Source organism: Salvelinus alpinus, chromosome 12 (genome assembly GCF_045679555.1).
Source record: "Salvelinus alpinus chromosome 12, SLU_Salpinus.1, whole genome shotgun sequence".
NCBI classification, from domain to species: Eukaryota; Metazoa; Chordata; class Actinopteri; order Salmoniformes; family Salmonidae; genus Salvelinus; species Salvelinus alpinus.
In genome coordinates this window covers 18988860-19012015 of record NC_092097.1, presented here as the reverse complement: position 1 = coordinate 19012015, position 23156 = coordinate 18988860, and the positions used below count along the sequence as shown (strand labels likewise).

At 41.3% G+C, this 23156-nt stretch overlaps 1 protein-coding gene across 2 annotated transcripts in view; it reads left to right on the top strand.

Annotated features, from left to right (window-relative positions):
* LOC139535646 (synaptoporin-like) overlaps nt 1–22507 on the top strand; it is a 48845-nt gene extending 26338 nt beyond the window's left edge. The window contains exons 3-6 of one of the 2 annotated variants that reach the window (XM_071335264.1): nt 16710–16837; nt 18404–18602; nt 20381–20572; nt 20898–22507. In XM_071335264.1, coding sequence (XP_071191365.1) covers nt 16710–16837; nt 18404–18602; nt 20381–20572; nt 20898–21155 — 777 coding nt within the window. In that variant the 3' untranslated portion in view covers nt 21156–22507. The remainder of the gene's footprint in view (nt 1–16709; nt 16838–18403; nt 18603–20380; nt 20573–20897) is intronic. The other variant, XM_071335265.1, reaches the window with a different exon arrangement.
* Nucleotides 22508–23156: the final 649 nt, after the last annotated feature.

The window sequence follows — 23156 nt, the reverse complement described above, 5'->3', positions numbered from 1 at the left end:
ATCCTTGCCTTAAGGGTGCTGACTTTCTGGTGTAACTCTTCATCTGACTTATCAGAATAGCATTCCCTGACAAACATATTGTGTTCTTTCATCCTTCTGTAAAAAAAGCTAACCGTTACACTGTCATGAAATATGATTATATATCGACTATGAAACAAATATGACATGGTCTGCTTATGAGTTGCCATGAAAGAAAGTTAGATTAATTCAACAGAAAATGGTGAGAACAGGCGTTCGTAGCTAAATGCTTTTAGTTAGCTTGAGAATAATAATCGCATGATTTATCATTCTATGGTATGTACAGTGGCTTGTGAAAGTATTCACCCCCTTGGCATTTTTCCTATTTTGTTGCCTTACAACCTGGAATTAAAATAGATTTTTTGGGGAAGGGGGGGTTGTATCATTTGATTTACACAACATGCCTCCCACTTTGAAAATATTTTCTATTGTGAAACAAACAAGAAATTAGACAAAAAAACAGAACTTGAGCATTATGCTCTCAGAATGTGCATTATTATTCACCCCCCCTCCCCAAAGTCAATACTTTGTAGAGCCACCTTTTGCAGCAATTACAGCTGCAAGTCTCTTGGGGTATGTCTCTATAAGCTTGGCACATCGAGCCACTGGGATTTTTGCCCATTCTTCAAGGCAAACTGTTGGATGGGTTCCGCTGGTGTACAGCAATCTTTAAGTCATTAGGCCATTCCAAGACATTTAAATGTTTCCCCTTCAACCACTCGAGTGTTGCTTTAGCAGTATGCTTAGGGTCATTGTCCTGCTGGAAGGTGAACCTCCGTCCCAGTCTCAAATCTCTGGAAGACTGAAACAGATTTCTCTCAATAATTTCCCTGTATTAGAGCCATCCATCATTCCTTCAATTCTGACCAGTTTCCCAGTCTTTGCAGATGAAAAACATCCCCACAGCATGATGCTGCCACCACCATGCTTCACTGTGGGGATGCTGTTCTCAGGGTGATGGGAGTTGTTGGGTTTGAGCCAGACATTTTCCTTGTTGGCCGAAAAGCTACATTTTAGTCTCATCTGACCAGAGTACCTTCTTCCATATGTTTGGGGAGTCTCCCACATGCCTTTTGGCAAACACCAAACATGTTTTCTTATTGTTTTCTTTAAGCAATGCCTTTTTTTCTGGCCACTCTTCCGTAAAGCCCAGCTCTGTGGAGTGTACAGCTTAAAGTGGTCCTTTGGACAGATACTCCAATCTCCGCTGTGGAGCTTTGCAGCTCCTTCAGGATTATCTATGGTCTCTTTGTTGCCTCTCTGATTAATGCCTTCATTGCCTGGTCCGTGAGTTTTGGTGGGCGGCCCTCTCTTGGCAGGTTTGTTGTGGTGCCATATTCTTTCCATTTTTTAATAATGGATTTAATGGTGCTCCGTGGGATGTTCAAAGTTTCGGATATTTTTTAAATAATCCAACCCTGATCTGTACTTCTCCACGACTTTGTCCCTGACCTGTTTGGAGAGCTCCTTGGTCTTCATGGTGCTGCTTGCTTAGTAGTGTTGCAGACTCTGGGGCCTTTCAGAACAGGTGTATATATAATGAGATCATGTGACAGGTCATGTGACACTTAAAACTTGTTATGGCTGCAAGCCCGACGCCGGTACACCTATGACAACATCCAGCTCAAGTGCAGGGCGCGAAATTCAAAATCTATTTTTTTTAAATATTTAACTTTCAAACATTAACAAGTCCAATACAGCATTTGAAAGATAAACATCTTGTCAATCCAGCCAACTTGTCCGATTTTTTTAATGTTTTACAGAGAAAACACCACATATATTTATGTTAGCTCACCACCAAATAAAAAAGAGGACAGACATTTTTCACAGCACAAGTAGGATGCAAGTAGCATGCACAAGCCAACCTAACTAACCTAGAACCAACCTAAATAACCTAGAAAAAACTACCTCAGATGACAGTCCTATAACATGTTACACAATAAATCTATGTTTTGTTCAAAAAATGTGCATATTTTAGCTATAAATCAGTTTTACATTACTGCTACCATCATAGCTACAGTCAGAAATCGCACGGGAGTAGCCAGAGAAAATACAGACACCAACGTCAACTACTAATTACACATCATAAAACATTTCAGAACAATATATGGTGGATAGCTATGAAAGAGAAAGATCTTGTGAATACAGACAATATTTCCGATTTTTGAAGTGTTTTACAGCGAAAACACCACATATATTTATGTTAGTTCACCACCAAATACAAAAGACAGACAGACATTTTTCACAGCAACGGTAGCATGCAAGTAGCATGCACAAAGCTAACCTAACTAACCTAGAACCAACCTAGAACCAACCTAAATAACCTAGAAAAAACTCCCTCAGATGACAGTCCTATAACATGTTACACAATAAATCTATGTTTTGTTCGAAAAATGTGCATATTTGAGCTATAAATCAGTTTTACATTACTGCTACCATCATAGCTACCAGCATAGCTACAGTCAGAAATAGCACTGAAGCAGCCATAGTAATTACAGACACCAACGTCAACTACCCAATTACTCATCATAAAACATTTCAGAAAAATATATGGTGGATAGCTAATGAAAGACTAAGATCTTGTGAATACAGCCAATATTTCCGATTTTTTAAGTGTTTTACAGCGAAACACAATATATCGTCATATTAGCTTACTACAATAGCTAACATCACAACAAAGCAAACGGTAGCATAGCACAGTTCGACAGATATATATGAAATAGCATCCCAAATTGGGTCCTTAACTTTGTTGATCTTCATTCAGAATGTTGTACAAGGGGTCTTTTGTTCAGAACCGTCTTTATTTGGATCCAGAAGAACTATTTCCCTCTTGAATTAGCAAGCACACTGGCCTTACTGCGCTAACCTCTCCTTCGTCTTCAAACGCATCACGTATAAAGTCACGAATACATTTCAATAATATAATTAAACTATATTGAAAAAACATACTTTAGGATGATATTGTGACATGTATCAAAAGAAATCGAAGCCAGGGGTCATATTCATCTATAACGACCGTTTTCCAGGTGGAGAGTCCAGGTCCAAATTCGCGCCTCAGAAAAAAAAATTAATGACGGTCCTCTCACTCCAAGAGGGTGTATGCATTCTCTGAAAGAGATAATCAACTGATTTCTGCTCTCACTTCCGCAGGACACCCAGAGGAAGGTGTATGACGTGTTTCTACAGTCCTAAGTGACATGACCTTTTATAGACAAGCTCTTGAAGAGACACTTCGCTTTTTGGAAATCTCACTTCCGGATAGGAAATGAGCTGTAAAAAGAGTTCTGTTTCACTTAGAGACATAATTCAAACGTTTTTAGAAACTAGAGAGTGTTTTCTATCCAATACTAATAATAATATGCATATTGTACGAGCAAGAATTGAGAACGAGGCCGTTTGAAATGGCCACCTCTTTCCAGGTTACTCAATGCTGCTCTTTCAGCCATAACAGGTTAAATAAAGTCCACCTGTGTGCAATCTAACTAATTATGTGACTTCTGAAAGTAATTGGTTGCACCAGATCTTATTTAGGGGCGTCATAGCAAAGGGGGTGAATACATATGCCAACACCACTTTTCCGTTTGTTATTTTTTTCATTTCACTTCACCAATTTGGACTATTTTGTGTATGTTCGTTTCATGAAATCCAAATAAAAATCCAATTCAATTACAGGTTGTAATGCAACAAAATAGGAAACATGTCAAGGGGGATGAATACTTTTGCAAGGCACTGTATGTATGTAATATAGTAGAGTGTTGTGAACCGACACTGAATCGTAGGAGCTAACTACTAGATATGTAAAAGTTGGACGGAAGAACGCCCAGTGCTGCTTACCTGAGATGTCATCATCACACAGTCCTTCTTCGTAGGTGTCCGCTATGACTGACTTGGTATCGGAAAAAGGTACTTTCAGAACAATTATTTTTGAATGAAAATAAAAAAAGTTTGCTCTCGACAAAAAGACACAAATGTACCTCCATAGCATATAACAATTTGCCTGTGAATAACCACACCTTCATACAAACTTGCTACTGTATGCAGAATTCTTGACGCACAACCGAAGATGCTGCCATATTCTGCCAGCACGCCCACAAGCGAGCCACTCATGTGCAGAATGATGACACCTGGAAGAGGGAAAGAAACGAGATGGGAACAACAACAATTTGTTGCAAGTTGGGGAAAGGGGCTAATAGCTGAACAATAGGACTATTCAACCTTTACTAAAGAATAGTCTAATAGGCGAGTTAGGTGTGAAAAACAAAACTCCTATCACAGACCAGATTTGCCCTAACGACCAAGGGGTAGCTTGCTACTCAATGTAATAAAGTAATGCCCTCCAGGACACCTACACCACCCGATGTCACAGGAAGGCCATAAAGATCATCAAGGACAACAACCACCCGAGCCACTGCCTGTTCACCCCGCTATCATCCAGAAGGCGAGGTCAGTACAGGTGCATCAAAGCAGGGACCGAGAGATTGAAAAACAGCTTCTATCTCAAGGCCATCAGACTGTTAAACTATGCCACTTTATGTTTACATACCCTACATTACTCATCTCATATGTATAGACTGTACACTATACCATCTACTGCATCTTGCCTATGCCGTTCCGTACCATCACTCATTCATATATCTTTATGTACATATTCTTTATCCCTTTACACTTGTGTGTATAAGGTAGTAGTTGTGGAATTGTTAGGTTAGATTACTTGTTGGTTATTACTGCATTGTCGGAACTAGAAGCACAAGCATTCCGCTACACTCGCATTAACATCTGCTAACCATGTGTATGTGACAAATAAAATTTGATTTGATTTGATTTTTAAATGACTTTTCAAATAAGTTACCTTACACGTTATGTTGGCTGACAATTTGTTAGCTACGCTGTCCTTATGAACATATCATAGCATATCATTACAGCAGTATGTACCGGTATGTTAGCTAGCTATCTAACGTTAGTAGTTATATATCTAACTACCCAACGTTTATTGACTTGATTATTCCCGTCATTCTTAGCTTAGCTACATGGTATAGTGCGTTCTCAATGGACATTTGGGGGCTTTCGTAAATTCGGTCTGGCTCTCTACATCGATTTCAGAGCACTCTCGTCTGATTGTACCAGAGCGCAGAATAATTAATTTACGAGGGCTCAACACACGTTGAATATGGCCAGTGTCAGTAACCGTTGGCAAAAAAAGCGTAAGTAAATTGTTTCCAGCAGCACAGTTACAGTCACCAACCAAAGCCCAGGTTAATACGAAAATTGCCTTACCAGCTCTGCTAGGGCGAGTAAAATGGTCAGTGGTCTCATTTGTGTCTGGAAGTAGCTAGAAAGCTAGCCAACGTTAGCTTAGGTGCTTGACCACCGTTGTGAAGCCAGAACTCTTTAGCCCGAACGTCCAGTGTGCGCCCCGAGAGTGAAATGGTTGAATTTACAAACTGACAATCTGACAATGCTCTGAATTTATGACCGTCACGTTGTACAGCACCATATTTTCTGTTCCATCCTAACAGAAACCCAGAGGGTTTTTCAAATTTTATGGAATAGAAACACCATAATATTAATCAAATTAATTAAGCAAGTACAAGTCAAAAGTTTGGACACACCTACTCATTCCAGGATTTTTCTTTATTTTTCTTATTTTCTACATTGTAGAATAATAGGTAAGACATCACAACTATGAAATAACACCGGTCTCCCTCGTGCCCTGCATTCTGTAGTACAGACATGGCCTGCTCTCCCTTTTGTAAGGAATTAGGCACTTTCCCATGTTTACTACAGTATGTATTGTAGACTGCACAGTAGCCTAATAAACAAATAAACACATTTTGTTAATAAAATAATGATAAAAAATACTCTTTCAAAGATGCAGATGTTGATTTCGTTATGGATCCATAACGAATTACTACGGGAATACATTTCCCTGTTTTACATAAATATTGGAACAAAGTTGTCTAATGAAGGCAAACAATTTAGAATCCTCCAATCCTGTAGCCTACTCCCGACCGTCACGTTGTACAGCACCATATTTTCCATTCCATCCTAACGGAAACCCTGAGGGTTTCGTTTTTCATTTTTCTCTGAATAGAAACACCATAATATTAATCAAATGAATTAAGCCAAATTTCATCAAATCAATCCCATATACTATGTTATAAGGTGTTTAATTCTCTGGTAATGCCAATACGGAATATTATCAAGTGCTTCTCAAAGATTCCCTCTGGTTGTCAAACTAGCAATAACTTGCAGTAACAGAAAAAATGGCTGACAGTTAAATGACGTGCCACAGAATGCTGCGGCAGCATGCAAGGTGTGCCGCAGTATGACGCAACTTTTAAAGGAGGAACCACTAGCTTTTTATAATGGATACGTCAGAGTACCATTCGGAAATGTCCTTGAGAATGGATCTTTCAGAGTACCATTGTTCTTAGATTGGATGCGTTTACCAGACTAATTGGTCTTTAGTTTGTAGATTTCCTTAACCATTTCAACATGTAGCTACTGCTACATGCTCTCTGGTCTTGTCCTTTGGTAATGTAGTTGTTTAAAGCATTTTGCAACATCCGGATCACGCCTTAGTCTGCTTGGTCTATAGAGTGGTAGCCATTTCAATGTGAGGACCCCATCCCTGCGTTATCTTGACTAAATGTACATTTTGTCATGAGTCCTTTTATTAACTCTGGGGAAATGGGCATTCCATGATGTTTGGCTATAATGATTGTGCTCATGATGGCGTGGCCACTGACTGGATAATCTTTACATTAAAAAAAACATTTTCTCATTTAGAAGCCTAAAGTCACATTTCATCTTCTCACAAATAGTTTCATATTTAATCATATATGTTATTCTACTAGGCAAGTCAGTTAAGAAGACATTCATATTTACAATGACAGCCTACCAAGGAACAGTGGGTTAACTGCCTTGTTCAGGAGCAAAATGACAGATTTTTACCTTGTCAGCTCGGGGATTTGATCCAGGAACCTAGATGTGACCATTAAAACTGATTAGAATACAGAAATATATATAACCTTTTGAGGTTACTGTACTGAAAAGTCTTTCTCTGTGGTAACAAAGGGATTCTCAACTTTCATTTTGGCGGAGTGGGGAAAGGAGTTTCTGTATTTATGACTGTCATAAAACAGCCAACTTCCCGCTCTATACGCTCTACGAGAGAGAGCGCTCTGTAGAGCATACCCACTGTAACCTGATCCTTCAGATTTTCACAGGAGAGTCATGACAGCACCCACCTTTAATGGCCGTGAGTGCCCTTTTTTCAATATGAAATACATATCAGACCAGAAAGCTGGGACCGTTTTCTCTTCAACAGTAACAACAGCTGTTGCTTTCAATACAGTGTTTTTCCCGCAATTAAATGTTGAAATATTGTACAATCAGAAAGCATTTCACAAAGGCGCGAGAGAGAGAGTGAAACTGCACTGCTTCAAAGCGGCAAGCAGGAACTCTGTAGTCCAGACCGCTGTCTGATTGACCATTGGGCAAGGTGTACATATTTTGGAAGCCTCTATTCATTCAACCAGTTTGAATGCAAAAGAAGCCATCCACCCTTCAAGGGCAATCAGCAGAACAATATAATTTCTGAGAGCATGTGAGAAGTCTTAATGGTGCGCTGTCATTTATAACAGCAATAATGAAAAAGTTTTATCAAATTGTCCCAAATGTAATCGACTGTTTTTAAGAATGTAATCCGATTCATTTTTTAAAAAGTAATCTGGGTTGATTACAGTTATTTTTTTGTAATCAGATTACGTAATCCCCGTTACATGTAACCTGTTACTACCCACCACTCCCACTGGGCAAAAACTTAATTAAGATTGTTTCCTCATCATTTCGAAAAAATGGCATGTGATGATGTTGAATCAACATGGAAAACTGATAGGATTTTTTTCACCTAATTTTTCACCTAAATCCAATGACATGGTGACACTTTTTGTTGATTTCACATTAAATAAAAAAACGTTAGTTGACAACTCAACCAAATGTAAATCAAAACTAGACGTTGAACTGACATCTGTGCACCGTGGGTTGTGTGTGTGTGTGCTTGTTTGCTTTTCATAAGCCCCTGATCCCTCTCAACCAAAACAGTGTGATGTTAGCGGTAAATGCCATATCGCAGTACTTAAAGCACTGAATGTATTTGTTTCTGCCATCCTGCTGTGCTTCTCTGTGTTTGAGATTAGACAATGAGAAGAGACTTCCAGTATACCTTGGTAAATGGGGTGTTAAGAGAACGGAGAGACTGATACAGTACATTGTAGATGTGCTTTAGAATGTCCTCTCCTAGCCTAGCATCCTGCTCTGCTCACTGCTGGACACCGTATGTGCTCCTCTGTTGCAATGCCACCTTAGGGAGAATACAAAATGCTCCACAGCAGCTAGCACACATATGGAGCCACTGTACTGCCTTGGAGAGGACAGAGAGCAGGACTATGGGATGGTCAGATGGAGATTTCTTTACCTTTATCGATCTTTGATTTATGCAGGACAGGCGTGTGTCATGGAGAATGAAATTAGGATTTTTTATTTTACATGATCATGAGAATTATGATTCGGTCTCTCTCTCTCTCTCTCTCTCTCACACTCACACTCTCTCATGCACTGCACATATGAAGCTCAGTTAATTAAATAAGGAGATGACATAAGGCTGTCTCAGCCAGCAGCCTAACCAGGAACACATTACAGCTCTATTACAGTTTTTCTCAATTGCTAAAACACAATTTCTGAAACCTTGCTCCATTTCCTGAAAACATTAAACACAAAACCTCATCTTCAAGCACTATTTACATAACCTCTGACTCCTCTCGCAAAATGAACCATTCGCCTCAAAACAGTTTTACCTGTGTTCAAAATCAAACACTGCTCTCAAATCATAAACAAAGTGATCAAAATGATATACACTCTCAAGCAGTCAGTGAACAATACACCGAAAAATAGAAAACACATTGTTCAAAACATACAATTCTCAGGGAGAAGTACATTTTTAATCTAAAAAATGATTCATATTTTTCCGTCATTGTCTTTTGATGAACGAAAACATGTTCTATCATAGTAGCTCAAAATTGATCAGAAATTACTACTCTGCTTTTTGCAATTTTGGTTTTTGTTCTTCCTCCTCCTTGTACCCCTATTTTTACAGTACTGTACCCTGCATCTCACAAACTTGTCCTTTGTCTCTGTGATACTGTAATTCTTGTTCTTTGTTGATATGAACCTGCAACCAGTCAAAATCTATTGAGCAGTCAGTACTGTTAATAAATGGAAAGCACAATGTTCAGGGCCATACAATTTGTCCATTGTACAGTATACAGCCTACAATGCACTGTACTACAGTATACAATACTAAAAGGGACAAAAATCAAAGGAGTAAACGTGATCAATGTGCTTCTTCTTGTCTTTGGGCTGGGTCAGGCCAGAGCACTTCGTCGACATCACAAGCAATATTGTCCCTCCTGAGGCAACGGGGGAAGAAGCCTCTTGTGTGCCGTATCCAGCCCTGACATGATTCCTCACCTATATCACCACAGGCTAAATCCATGGCTTGCAACAGATTTACTCTGGTGTAGGGTTGTCTATCATACACTTTCCATCTCCAAGAGGAGAAAAACTCCTCAATCGGATTCAGGAAAGGCGAGTATGGAGGGAGGTACAAGTTCATAAACTGCCCATTGATGTGAAACCATTCCCTTACCTGAGCAGCTCGGTGGAAACTGACATTGTCCCACACTATCACATAGGTGGGAATGGGATTCTCATTTAGCTCTTGACCCTGCTGCTCTTGAACCTGCTGCTCAAATAAAATATCTCTTAGATTGGCAATGATTCTTAGAAGGTGCTGGGTGTTATATGGCCCATGTGTAACATGGTGATGTAGAACACCATGGTTGCTGATAGCAGCACAGATTGTGACATTGCCACCTCGTTGACCAGGGACTTCAACAATGGCCCGCTGTCCAATCATTTTTTTCGGCCTCTCCTTCTCCTCTTTGTTAGATTGAAGCCTGCTTCATCGACAAAGATGAACTCATGGGGTCTGTCAAAGGATTCCAAGTCAAATATTGTCTGTGTGGAAATACAATATACTGTATGTAGGATTTTGTAAGTCGTACAGAGACAGTGCTATACTGTAGAGTACAATTAGGCTTCTGATTCACATACATTGTATGTACTGAAGAGTAATTTCATTCACATAGTATGTGTTAGTACTGTAGACAATCTGGATTACAGTAAATGTTTCTAAATGTACACTTACTTGCACATACTGAGCTCGCAGTTCTTTCACCCTTGGTGAGTTGTGCTCAAAAGGTACTCTGTATACTTGTTTCATTCGCATCCTGTTACGATGGAGGACACGGTCAATTGTGGAAATGCTCACACTGTCGATTCCCTGGAAGTGTGTGTTGTCTTGTATCACTCGTTCCTGAATTTCTCTGAGTCGTATTGCATTATCTTGAAGGACCATGCCAACTATAACGGCCTCTTGCTCCCGAGTGAATATAGCTGTCCTTCCACCTGCATGTGGCAGCCTTGCAATTCTACAAAAAGTAGTTGTGCAGTTACAAAACATATTCATGCAGTACAATACATAGTGATTAACTTTACAAATGTCTATTGAAACAGCTGCATATAGTGTAGTACAGTAAATTTGCAATTGCAAAAATACAGTAGTATACTGTACCTGTTCTCTTCTCTGAATGTCCTTACTATGGTGGACACAGAAAATCGGCTCAAATTGGGTTGCACTCTAAGTCCTGCTTCCCTCATTGTCAGTCCATGGACAAGAACATGGTCTATAACTGTTGCTCGAATTTCATCAGATATTTCCACTCTTTGTCTTCCTCTTCCTCTTCGTCCTCCTCTTCCTCTTTCTTGCCCTCCTCCTCTTCCTCCTCGTCGCCCACCTCGCATACGCACTCGTCCTCGTCCTCTCACATTTTCTTCTATCCATTCTCAGACTTTCTCCTTCCCACCTTCAACAACCTGTTTGCTCTCTGAACTGGCTTATATTGGTTGTGTCGCATCATTTGAAACAGGTTAAATCAATTTTGAGTGGTTGTGTTCAATCAATGACATGTGTTCTCTATTTGTATTTGATTGTTGCCACTTGTGTTTAGCAGTATGGATGACATGTGCATTAGAGTGCAGAATGTGTTTTGAGAATGAGAATGTGTTTAGAGTTTTGCTGAAAAGTCTAAGTGAGATCTGCAGATTGTGTTTTACCATGTGAAATGGTTTAAGGTATTGACAACAGACTGCATAATTAGCTAAATGAGTCCAGGCAACTGAGAACTTTGTTCAGCCAATGGGTTTTAGTGTTTTAGCAATTGAGAAAAACTGTAATGAAACACTTCCCACACTGGACTGTACGGTCTACCTATTTACTACACTACCTACTTACTATACTACCTACTTACTACACTACCCTCTTACTGAACTACCTACTTACTACACTACCCTCTTACTAAACTACCTTCCCCTTAATATCCATTTACCACCACAAGGTGGCACAGATCACCTGATATTGGCTGTGTTAATATGTGGTGTACAGCATATGACGAATGTGATGTTCAGTTATTGTACATTAGTTCGAGCATACACTTTCACTCTCTTTTGTAACAGTTTTAAATGCCTCATTTAGGATTATTAAAAGTTAAATGTTTTCAATGAATTGTCCGTTAATGGAAGGGCTTCCATCTTCACTGTAGTTAGTGCTCAGTAGTACCCATTACCTCCAGTAGAGGGAAGCAAACTGAACTGTAAACTCTTAATGGCCCAGTGCAGTCTAAAACATGATTTCCCTGTGATTTATATATATATACTGAGTATACCAAACATTAGGAACACATTCCTAATATTGAGTCCCCCCCCCCCCCCCCCCCCCCATCAATAAGGGATCATAGCTTTCACTTCGATTTACCTGGTCAGTCTATGTCATGGAAAGAGCAGGTGTTCTTAATGTTTTGTATACTCAGTGCATTTCCGCGCTATGAGGTTGGAATAATACTGTGAAGTTGTGAAAATTATGAGCTGTTTGAAAAGACCTCTTAAAATTTCAGCCTGACCACCAGGCAGTAAAATGGTTAATAGACCAGTTAGTCAATATTGACGCTCGTACCCAGGTGAGTGTGTGAGGTCAAGCTGCATAATCTGAAAATGGCAGAAGACATTTAATCAGCCTTTCCAGGAATTGAAACCAAACTGCCATCTCCTCCTTTTGGCAAGCTGGCCATCCAGCTGCCTGTAATGGCGGAATGGAGCTGCATGCTAAGTAGGTGTCAGCTCTGATTATGGTGATCATGGTTTTGAGCAGCCTGTAGGAAAATAGCTTTATATGGAAAATGGGCTTGGAGAGACCAAGATAAAGAGGAGGAGATGGTGTGTCCTGCTGAGATGCATTGAGAGGGACTTGTAGTGGAAGTACTGCTGCTTCTCTCTTTACCGCTTGGGGGGACTCTACCCTGTGTCTTCGATGAAGCAACTAGCCTGTGTTTCAGATCAGTGGGTATGAAGGAGAGGAGACAAGGAAATAACTAGTGAGATTCATCTTTGGAGTGCATAACTGAAGTAGTTCAACATAATTTCTTCAAATCACAGAGGCAAAAACAAAGTATAATCCAACAAGTGTTAGGCCCATTGCTCTTTGGGGAACATAGGCCACGGACCACTGCTATCCATCATACGCTAGTTCTCTCCAATTTCTTCCATCCTATGTCTGTTTTGTTGGTGCCTGATTCAATTAACATGTGTTCCGTGGGTGCCCTCTTTTTCTGTTTCCCTTGGGGGTTCCAGGAGAAAGATGGTCTGGTGATGTTGGAGGGGAGCTTTAGGAGAGTATGTCTGATCCATGACCCTGTTCTCCTCCAGACCTCCTTTAAGAGATAATACATTTTTTCAGTTAGAAGAGAGGCAGCAAGGGTGAATTCAATGGGAATGAAGGGATATTTGGGATGTAGTTCTCCCCATGTATACAAAACCTTTGTTGATAATATTGATCCACTAAACCAGGAAAACCTCCTAGTTCCCTATACATTGTGAAAAACTTTCTTTAACATCTTTGTAGGTGGAGAGCTTGACACACAGGCTATCCACATGACCTTTGACATCAGCCCTCGCCTCCCACACCAGACCTAAAGGCCCACAGCAGCTAAGGGTCATACTGTACTATTCAGTTCATTCATGGGAGGTAAATTGTAATGTGATGACAAAGAAATATATCCTGTTATTTCATCATTATACACTACATTACTAAATGTATGTGGACAACTGCTCGTCGAACATCTCATTCCAAAATCATGGGCATTATTATGAAGTTGGTCCCCTCTTTGCTGCTTTAATAGCCTTCACTCTTCTGGGAAGGCTTTCCACTAGATGTTGGAACATTGCTGCGGGGACTTGCATCCATTCAGCCACAAGCATTAGTGAGGTCGGACACTGATGTTGGGTGATTAGGCCTAGCTCGCTGTCGGCTTTCCAATTCATCCCAAAAGTATTTGATGGGGTGGAGGTCAGGGCTCTGTGCAGGCCAGTCAAGTTCTTCCACACCGATTTCAACAAACCATTTCTGCATGGACCTCGCTTTGTGAACGGGGGCATTGTCATGCTGAACCAGGAAAGGGCCTTCTCCAAACTGTTGCCACAAAGTTGGAAGCACAGAATCGTCTAGAATGTAATTATATGCTGTAGCGTTAAGATTTCCCTTCACTGGAACTAAGGGACCTAGCCCAAACCATTATTCCTCCTCCACCAAACTTTAGAGTTCGCACTATGCATTCGGGCAGGGAGCGTTCTTCTGGCATCTGCCAAACCCAGATTCATCACTCCAGAGAACGTTTCCACTGCTCCAGAGTCCAATGGCAGCCAGCTTTACACCTCTCCAGCCGACACTTGGCATTGCACATGGTGATCTTAGGCTTGTGTGAGGCTGCTCGGCCATGGAAACCCATTTCATGAAGCTCCAGACGAACAGTTCTTGTGCTGACGTTGCTTCCAGATGGAGTGTTGTGTTGCTTCCGGTAGTGAGTGTTGCAACCGAGGACAGACGTACTTCAGTACTCGGTCCGTTTTGTGAGCTTGTGTGGCCTAGCACTTCGCGGCTGAGCCGTTGTTGATCCTAGACATTTCCACTTCACAATAACAGCACTTACAGTTGACTGGGGCAGCTCTAGCAGGTCCGAAATTTGACGAGTTGGAAAGGTGGCATCCTATGACGGTGCCTCGTTGAAAGTCACTGAGCTCTACAATAAGCCCAGTCTACTGCCAATGTTTAGCTATGGAGATTGCATGGCGGTGTGCTCGATTTTATACACCTGTCTATTTTGTGAAGTGCACCAGTCCCTCCTGCAGCAAAGCACTCCCACAACATGATGTTGCCACCCCCATGCTTCACGGTTGTGATGGTGTTCTTCGGCTTGCAAGCCTCCCTCTTTTTCCTCCAAACATAACAATGGTCATTATGGCCAAACAGTTCTATTTTTGTTTCATCAGACCAGAGGACATTTCTCCAAAAAGTATGATATTTGTCCCAATGTGCAGTTGCAAACCGTAGTCTGTTTTTTTAATGCCGGTTTTGGAGCAGTGGCTTCTTCCTTGCCGAGCGGCCTTTCAGGTTATGTCGATATAGGACTCGTTTTACTGTGGATATAGATATTTGTGTACCTGTTTCCTCCAGCATCTTCACAAGATCCTTTGCTGTTGTTCTGGGATTGATCTGCAATTTTCGCACCAAAGTACGTTCATCTCTAGGAGACAGAACATGTCTCCTTCCTGAGCGGTATGACGGCTGCGTGGTCCCATGGTGTTTATACTTGCGTAAGTTTATACTTACTTATACTTATTGTTTGTACAGATGAATGTGGTACCTTCAGGTATTTTGAAATTGCTCCCAAGGATGAACTAGACTTGTGGAGGTCTACAATTTATTTTCTGAGGTCTTGTCTGATTTCTTTTGATTTTTCCATGATGTCAAGCAAAGAGGCACTGAGTGTGAAGGTAGGCCTTGAAATACATCCACAGGTACACCTCCAATTGACTCAAATTATGTAAATTAGCCTATCAGAAGCTTCTAAAGCCATGACATAATTTTCTGTAATTTTCCAAGTGGTTTAAAGGCATAGTTAACTTAGTGTATGTAAACTTCTGACCCACTGGAATTGTGAGACAGTGAATGATAAGTGAAATAATCTGTCTGTAAACAATTGTTGGAAAAATTACTTGTGTCATGCAAAAAGTAGATGTCCTAACCGACTTGCCAGAACTATAGTTTGTGGAGTGGTTGAGAAACGAGTTTTAATGACTCCAACCTAAGTGTATGTAAACTTCCGTCTTCAACTGTACTTTGTCAGGCCTGTAATTTACACTATAAAGATCCTTCACGTTGAAAATATTTTCTTCTCTGTTTCATTCTCCGTCTGTGTGTCTCTGTCTTTCTCAACCTATCTCACTCTTCCTTGGGTGGGTACTCCAGACATTGCTAGCCATAGCCGTATCGCTGCCTCTGTATAAGTCTGCAGGGTGAGTCCACCACAGAGAGAGTTGTTGAACGATTATTGGAATCTGTGTGGGGGGCTAGACAGACTGACAATAGTGAAGGTGAACAGGTGGTCACGGGTCAGGTGACAGAGGACTGGAGGAGACTGAGGCAGGAATTCCTTTAACCACGTGGTATATTTACTGGGTAGTCAGTCTGTGCTGCATAACAAAAGGAAACAGAATAACATGTATCCAATCAAATTCATAATCACAAAAGTCAAATCATAACATTCATTATTAACATAATTAGGTAATTCAGTTCTACAGCTGCACCATCGAGAGCATAGTGACCGGTTGCATCACCGCCTGGTATGGCAACTGCTCGGCATCTGACCGTAAGGCGCTACAGAGGGTAGTGTGTACGGCCCAGTACATCACTGGGACCAAGCTTCCTGCCATCCAGGACCTATATAATAGGCGGTGTCAGAAGAAAGCACATAAAATTGTCATGGACTCCAGTCACCCAAGTTATAGACTGTTTTCTCTGCTACCGCACGGCAAGCGGTACCTTAGCGCCAAGTCTAGGACCAAAAGGCTCCTTAACAGCTTCTACCCCCAAGCCATAAGACTGCTGAACAATTAATCAAATGGCCACTGGACTATTCATTGACCCCCCCCTCATTTGTTTTGTGCTCTGCTGCTACTTGCTGTTTATTATCTATGCATAGTCACTTCACCCCTACCTACATGTACAAATTACCTCAACTAACATGTACCCCCACACACTGACTCTGTACCAGTACCCACTGTATATAGCCTCGTTATTGTTACGTTATAGTGTAACTTTTTTAAATATATTTTTTTACTTTAGTTTATTTGGTAAATATTTTCTTAACTCTTCATGAACTGCACTGTTGGTTAATGGCTTATAAGTAAGCATTTCACGGTAAGGTCTACCTACACTAGTTGTATTCGGCGCATGTGACAAATAAAGTTTGATTTGAATTGATGGATGCATATATATTTTAGAGGAAATGACAGCAAGACATGTTAGCCCTGAGGTTCTTCTAGTTCTCAGTTTGTTGGGTCTTTAGTAATGTCCTCTCAGACTTTAAACAGATTAGTTATTAAATGGTTAGGCAATTTACTCCTGAACAGAGTTCCAATTCAATAATGTTGTGGTTTTTGTTTGTGTTTCTCAACAGCTTTTTTCAATTTTTGCATTTGCGACATGTGGAGGCTACAGTGGACAGCTGTGGGTCAGTGTGGACTGCCAGCTTGACAAGGCCAGCAGCAACCTCAGTATTGGCATCGATTTTGCCTATCCTTTTAGGTACGAAACTCTCTCTCTAGTAACATTTCAGACAGATAATAGTAATTAGTGATGTGCAGTTCGCGAACGATTCTTTCTTTTTAAAGGACTACTTTTACTGACTCGAGGGTCATGATACATTTTGCCGAGTGACTCATTCATTTTAGTTTGACCTGCTTGCCACAATGAATCCTACAGCCGGATTATTATGTGCTTCTCCGGCTCAGCGGTTCCAGAGATGTACTCCAACCACCAACGGTCTGTCATATGTACGCGCAGGAAAATAGATCATGCTGAATGCAGCAAGGGGAATAAAAATACATATTTACAACTAATAATTTATCGTATGGTGCAAGAATGAATGTAATTAATTGATTAATGAATGTTATTTTTTATTTTATTATTATTATTATTTAATTTTTAATTTTTTTAAAGGGGTGGATCAGCTTAATATTGCGGAAATAATGTTGCTTCCAATGTAATTGTCTGCATCATTTCCAATCCCCCATATTTTTGGGGGTAAATATATATATCCATACACGTATGCATACATATACACATATATACATACACATACCTATATAGACATACATACTTTTTTAAAGAATATACCTTTATTATTATTCCCCGCAAACCCTACCACCGATTAATGAATGTTATTGATGGACACAGCTTTGTCGAACCAAAACACAGCCTTCACAGCCTGCCTTTGCTCAACAAACTCAAACTCGTTCATTAATCGATTGGGGGGCTACTGTAGTTCGCAAACGTCATGTGCTTATCTCCCTCGCGGCAGTCAAGTAATTTCAAAAAGAGTTATCCACAATCTAGTCTGGTTGCGGACACAATTTAACCTAATTTCAAAGGTATCAATAAATAATCGTATTTATATGCCTAGCCATCACAAATGTTTGAAGCACATTTTTGTAAATCCCAGTCACAAATGACAGCTCCAATAAGCCCCCTATGATGAACGAGAGGCTTGTAGAATCATTTGTTTTTAGTTAATCGTTCGCCGGTAGGGGGTCCTGCGCGGTCTGGGCATTACTGACTCAAATGAATGAAATTAGTCAATATTTGTTCTTCGGACTGAACGAGTCGATAAGATCAGCGTCAGTAAAAAGAGTGCAGTGCAGCGCCATTAACATTGTAAATAATCCAAAGAGAATAGGAGTCACCATCTCCAGAACTATTGCCCCTCATTAAAATGCCTTCTTTGTCAATGTGTTACTGTTTATTTGCGTACGAATGTGCGTGCGTGTAAAGTATACGTTTCAACACCAGCCTAGTGGGTTAATATTTGAGACAATGTCAGATGTATTTTCTAACACCATATGGAAGATTTAGTCAAGGCAATTAAGATCCATCTGTTTAGCACTGTGTAAACTGAGGCCAAACACATTTATTAGCACCAGACAAGATGTCTGAAATGCTGTCAGTGGTAGCTTTGCTAATATTTCACTCAGAGACACACGAGATAAGAGCCTCAGTGGTCTTTTGATTACTTTTAACATACTTATTTTCTCCATTATTTAAAGACTGACTACAGGTGTTTTAGACTCCTCTGTTCCCCCCTCTCTGTGGAAGGTTGCACCAGGTGTCCTTCGAGGCTCCGCTGTGTGAGGGGGGGAGGAGGGAGAGGCTCTTTCTCATCGGGGACTACACTTCCTCGGCTGAGTTCTTTGTCACCATCGCTGTGTTCGCCTTCCTCTACTCCTTCATGGCCACCATAGTCTACATCTTCTTCCAGAACAAGTACCGCGAGAACAACCGAGGCCCTCTGATCGTGAGCTGCTCACCTTTCACGCTTTTCCATGTTCAATTTTACATTTTGAATAAGATAGTATGCTATGTGTTTGTAGTGCTTCCATGCGGCAATATATATTTCAGACAATATACACTGCTCAAAAAAATAAAGGGAACACTTAAACAACACAATGTAACTCCAAGTCAATCACACTTCTGTGAAATCAAACTGTCCACTTAGGAAGCAACACTGATTGACAATAAATTTCACATGCTGTTGTGCAAATGGAATAGACAAAAGGTGGAAATTATAGGCAATTAGCAAGACACCCCCAAAAAAGGAGTGATTCTGCAGGTGGTGACCACAGACCACTTCTCAGTTCCTATGCTTCCTGGCTGATGTTTTGGTCACTTTTGAATGCTGGCGGTGCTCTCACTCTAGTGGTAGCATGAGACGGAGTCTACAACCCACACAAGTGGCTCAGGTAGTGCAGCTCATCCAGGATGCCACATCAATGCGAGCTGTGGCAAGAAGGTTTGCTGTGTCTGTCAGCGTAGTGTCCAGAGCATGGAGGCGCTACCAGGAGACAGGCCAGTACATCAGGAGACGTGGAGGAGGCCGTAGGAGGGCAACAACCCAGCAGCAGGACCGCTACCTCCGCCTTTGTGCAAGGAGGAGCACTGCCAGCGCCCTGCAAAATGACCTCCAGCAGGCCACAAATGTGCATGTGTCTGCTCAAACGGTCATAAACAGACTCCATGAGGGTGGTATGAGGGCCCGACGTCCACAGGTGGGGGTTGTGATTACAGCCCAACACCGTGCAGGACGTTTGGCATTTGCCAGAGAACACCAAGATTGGCAAATTCGCCACTGGCGCCCTGTGCTCTTCACAGATGAAAGCAGGTTCACACTGAGCACATGAGCACATGTGACAGACGTGACAGAGTCTGGAGACGCCGTGGAGAACGTTCTGCTGCCTGCAACATCCTCCAGCATGACCGGTTTGGTGATGGGTCAGTCATGGTGTGGGGTGGCATTTCTTTGTGGGGCCGCACAGCCCTCCATGTGCTCGCCAGAGGTAGCCTGACTGCCATTAGGTACCGAGATGAGATCCTCAGACCCCTTGTGAGACCATATGCTGACACATGCACATTTGTGGCCTGCTGGAGGTCATTTTGCAGGGCTCTGGCAGTGCACCTCCTTGCACAAAGGCGGAGGTAGCGGTCCTGCTGCTGGGTTGTTGCCCTCCTACGGCCTCCTCCACGTCTCCTGATGTACTGGCCTGTCTCCTGGTAGCGCCTCCATGCTCTGGACACTACGCTGACAGACACAGCAAACCTTTTTGCCACAGCTCGCATTGATGTGCCATCCTGGATTAACTGCACTACCTGAGCCACTTGTGTGGGTTGTAGACTCCGTCTCATGCTACCACTAGAGTGAGAGCACCGCCAGCATTCAAAAGTGACCAAAACATCAGCCAGGAAGCATAGGAACTGAGAAGTGGTCTGTGGTCACCACCTGCAGAATCACTCCTTTTTTGGGGGTGTCTTGCTAATTGCCTATAATTTCCACCTTTTGTCTATTCCATTTGCACAACAGCATGTGAAATGTATTGTCAATCAGTGTTGCTTCCTAAGTGGACAGTTTGATTTCACAGAAGTGTGATTGACTTGGAGTTACATTGTGTTGTTTAAGTGTTCCCTTTATTTTTTTGAGCAGTGTATTTTGTATATTGTACTCCCTGCACCTTTGACATCTGCTGGTTGTGCAAACAGTAACTTGAACAATATTCAGTAACATGTCCCCCTCCCCCTCAGGACTTTATAGTGACCGTGGTGTTCTCCTTCATGTGGCTGGTCAGTTCTTCAGCCTGGGCTAAAGCCCTGTCGGACATCAAGGTGGCCACAGACCCAGATGAGGTGCAGGAGCTCATGTCTGCCTGTAAGGTCATGACCAACAAGTGTGGCTCAGTGCAAGGACCCCGCTGGTCAGGCCTCAATACCTCTGTGGTGCGTCAGACTGTGAACTGCACACTACCAAAACACACATTTTAAACCATAGTATGTTTGTTTTGCTGTGATACTCTGTCTCGGTCACACTTTATTTAGATAGTCCGGCTAGATACTCTACAGATGGTCATACTATCAACAAACTATCTGTTGATAAGCAACTGCTTACAGTTAGGTTTAGAATAAGGGTTAAGGTTAGGGTTAGGGTAAGGATAAGGGTTAAGGTTAGGGTTAGTAGATAGTTGAAATATTACTGATCTTACTAGTCTTTAGAGCATCTACAGATGGACTATCCAAATAAAGTGTTACCTCTGTCTCTCCCCAGGTTTTTGGCTTCCTAAACTTCGTCCTGTGGGCAGGAAACATCTGGTTTGTCTTCAAGGAGACTGGTTGGCATAAAGGAGGACCAGCTCGGTATGCTGGAGCGCCTCCCGAAAAACAGGCTGAGACATTCAACCAGCAGCAGCCCTACAACCAGGGCAGTTTTGACCAGTCAGGAGGCTACAGCGCCCAGGGAGACCAGGAGCAGGTATCAGAATACAGTCCTGTGGGTGGACCCACCTCCTTCTCCAATCAGATGTAGCCTTGCAGTCTGATTGTCACACTGATGGGGGGGGGGGGGGCATGCAGTTCTTAGGTAGAAATATTCCGGTGCCAGAAAAAGTAAGTTGTCGATTGGTACAGTTAAACATAAGTATTTTGGAGTATTGTACATAAAACTAGATTTTGGTTACGTTTTTAGATGTGTTGTCCTGAATGTTGTATTGCCTGTGGGTTGAGTCTGTTTATAGTTTCTCTTTTTCTGTGCTAGGTGCTATGCCACAGACCATTTTAACTGGACGTCTTTTTCATTGTGGAAGAAAAATGTGGTATACAATTGTATAATTCTTGAAGTTTCCTACATAGTGTTGACAAAGTGCATGAAGTTGTGCTATGTGTTAGTATGCATGTTTGTGCACATTGTATTTACGAAACCGTCAGGATTTCATCTCAGAGTTACAGTAAGGTATCAGCAGTAGTTTTACCTCACAAACGCAACATTTAAAGTGTTGGTCTCATTTTTCATGAGCAGAAATAAAATATCCCAGTAATTTTCCATATGCACAAAAAGCTTATTTCTCTTCAAATTTTCTGCACAAATTAGTTTACATCCCTGTTAGTGAGCATTTCTCCTTTGTCAAGGTAATCCTGCATGTAGGGTTTATGTTCAGTGTAGTTACCTTTTCATTACACAAGATGCCCTTGCTCTAAAGGGGTTTTATGTGTTGGTTTGTGGGAAGTTTTTGATGTTAGTGTTAACAATTGTAAATGGGAAAAGTGTTTCTACCCGCTCTGTTTACAAATGGTCGCTCATGATTCAAATGAAAGGACTAGTTTTTTAAGCTGCGGTCAGACTACTGTGAAATGAAGAATCATTTCATACACCTCCTAGAGCGAGCTAGCTGAGTCCATTTAAGCACAAGTCCCCAGTGAAAAAGGCCCAGAAGAACCTAGTTGCAATTAGAACGGTCAGCTCGGCCAAGCTTTTCTGTATAACCATTACTGAACCCCCTCCATTTTATCTGTCATGTTTTCTCTGTCTTGAATTCTATAAACAAAGTAATTCAGGTTTGTATGACTTTCAAAAGTTTGTGCAATTAATAAAAATAGGCCTAATTAGACTATGTCTGATAATATTGATGATGATGATGATAATTAATTAAACCTGTGTCTTGAGCTCCAGAGATTATAGCTTGCATTAACCAGGTAACAAATACATATGAAAAAAATACAATAATTAAACGTCCATGTATGTACTTCTCTTCTGTCCGTGTAACATTATAATGTGAACAATTTGAAAACCACTTACCAGTATTATTATTCTGTTCATGATTACTGAGTGTGGATGATATACAAGCAATTTGAATTATCCTAATAAAGATGTTACAGAATTCATTTTTTTATAGTGTGTTCTTTTTCTCTGGCATTTGCACAAAGAGCTTTTGGGAACAATGGGTAGTCAGGCAGTGTCCCTAATGGGTTAGGCGCTAACTCCAGCACAAACTGACTAAGTCCTTACCCTGCCCCGACCAATGTCCCAGGTACCACTCACTGCCCAGATAGAATGCCGCCTCAAACACACCTCAGCCTGGTTACCAAAGTATTGGGCCATGGCCCATGAGCGTCTGTCAGATGGTTGAGCAGAAACAGCGTTTCCCCAGAGAGTCAGGCAGTTATGTCTGTTGACCTTTGTTTGCTCCCTCACCAAAGTGAAGGAATTCTGCTAACAAACAAACCTAAACCCAGACGATTAAAAAGTGCCTTTATGTCTCAAAAAACAAGCTGATCAGTGTTTAGGAATCCCTGGGTGTTGAGTCCAGCAATCATTTGTCCCCAAGCTTTGGAATGCAATGGAATCTGGCTCCAATTGGTTTAACTTGGGAATCTAACAATGAGCATCTGACCTGAGAACTGATTCCTCCTTCTCGAAGTAAGAAAAGCTATTCAAGAATTGACTACATTTTCTATCCAAAAATTCACTGGATTAAAAAATTCATGATTTACTGATATTGGATCATTCTCCAGTATCATGCTTAATAACACC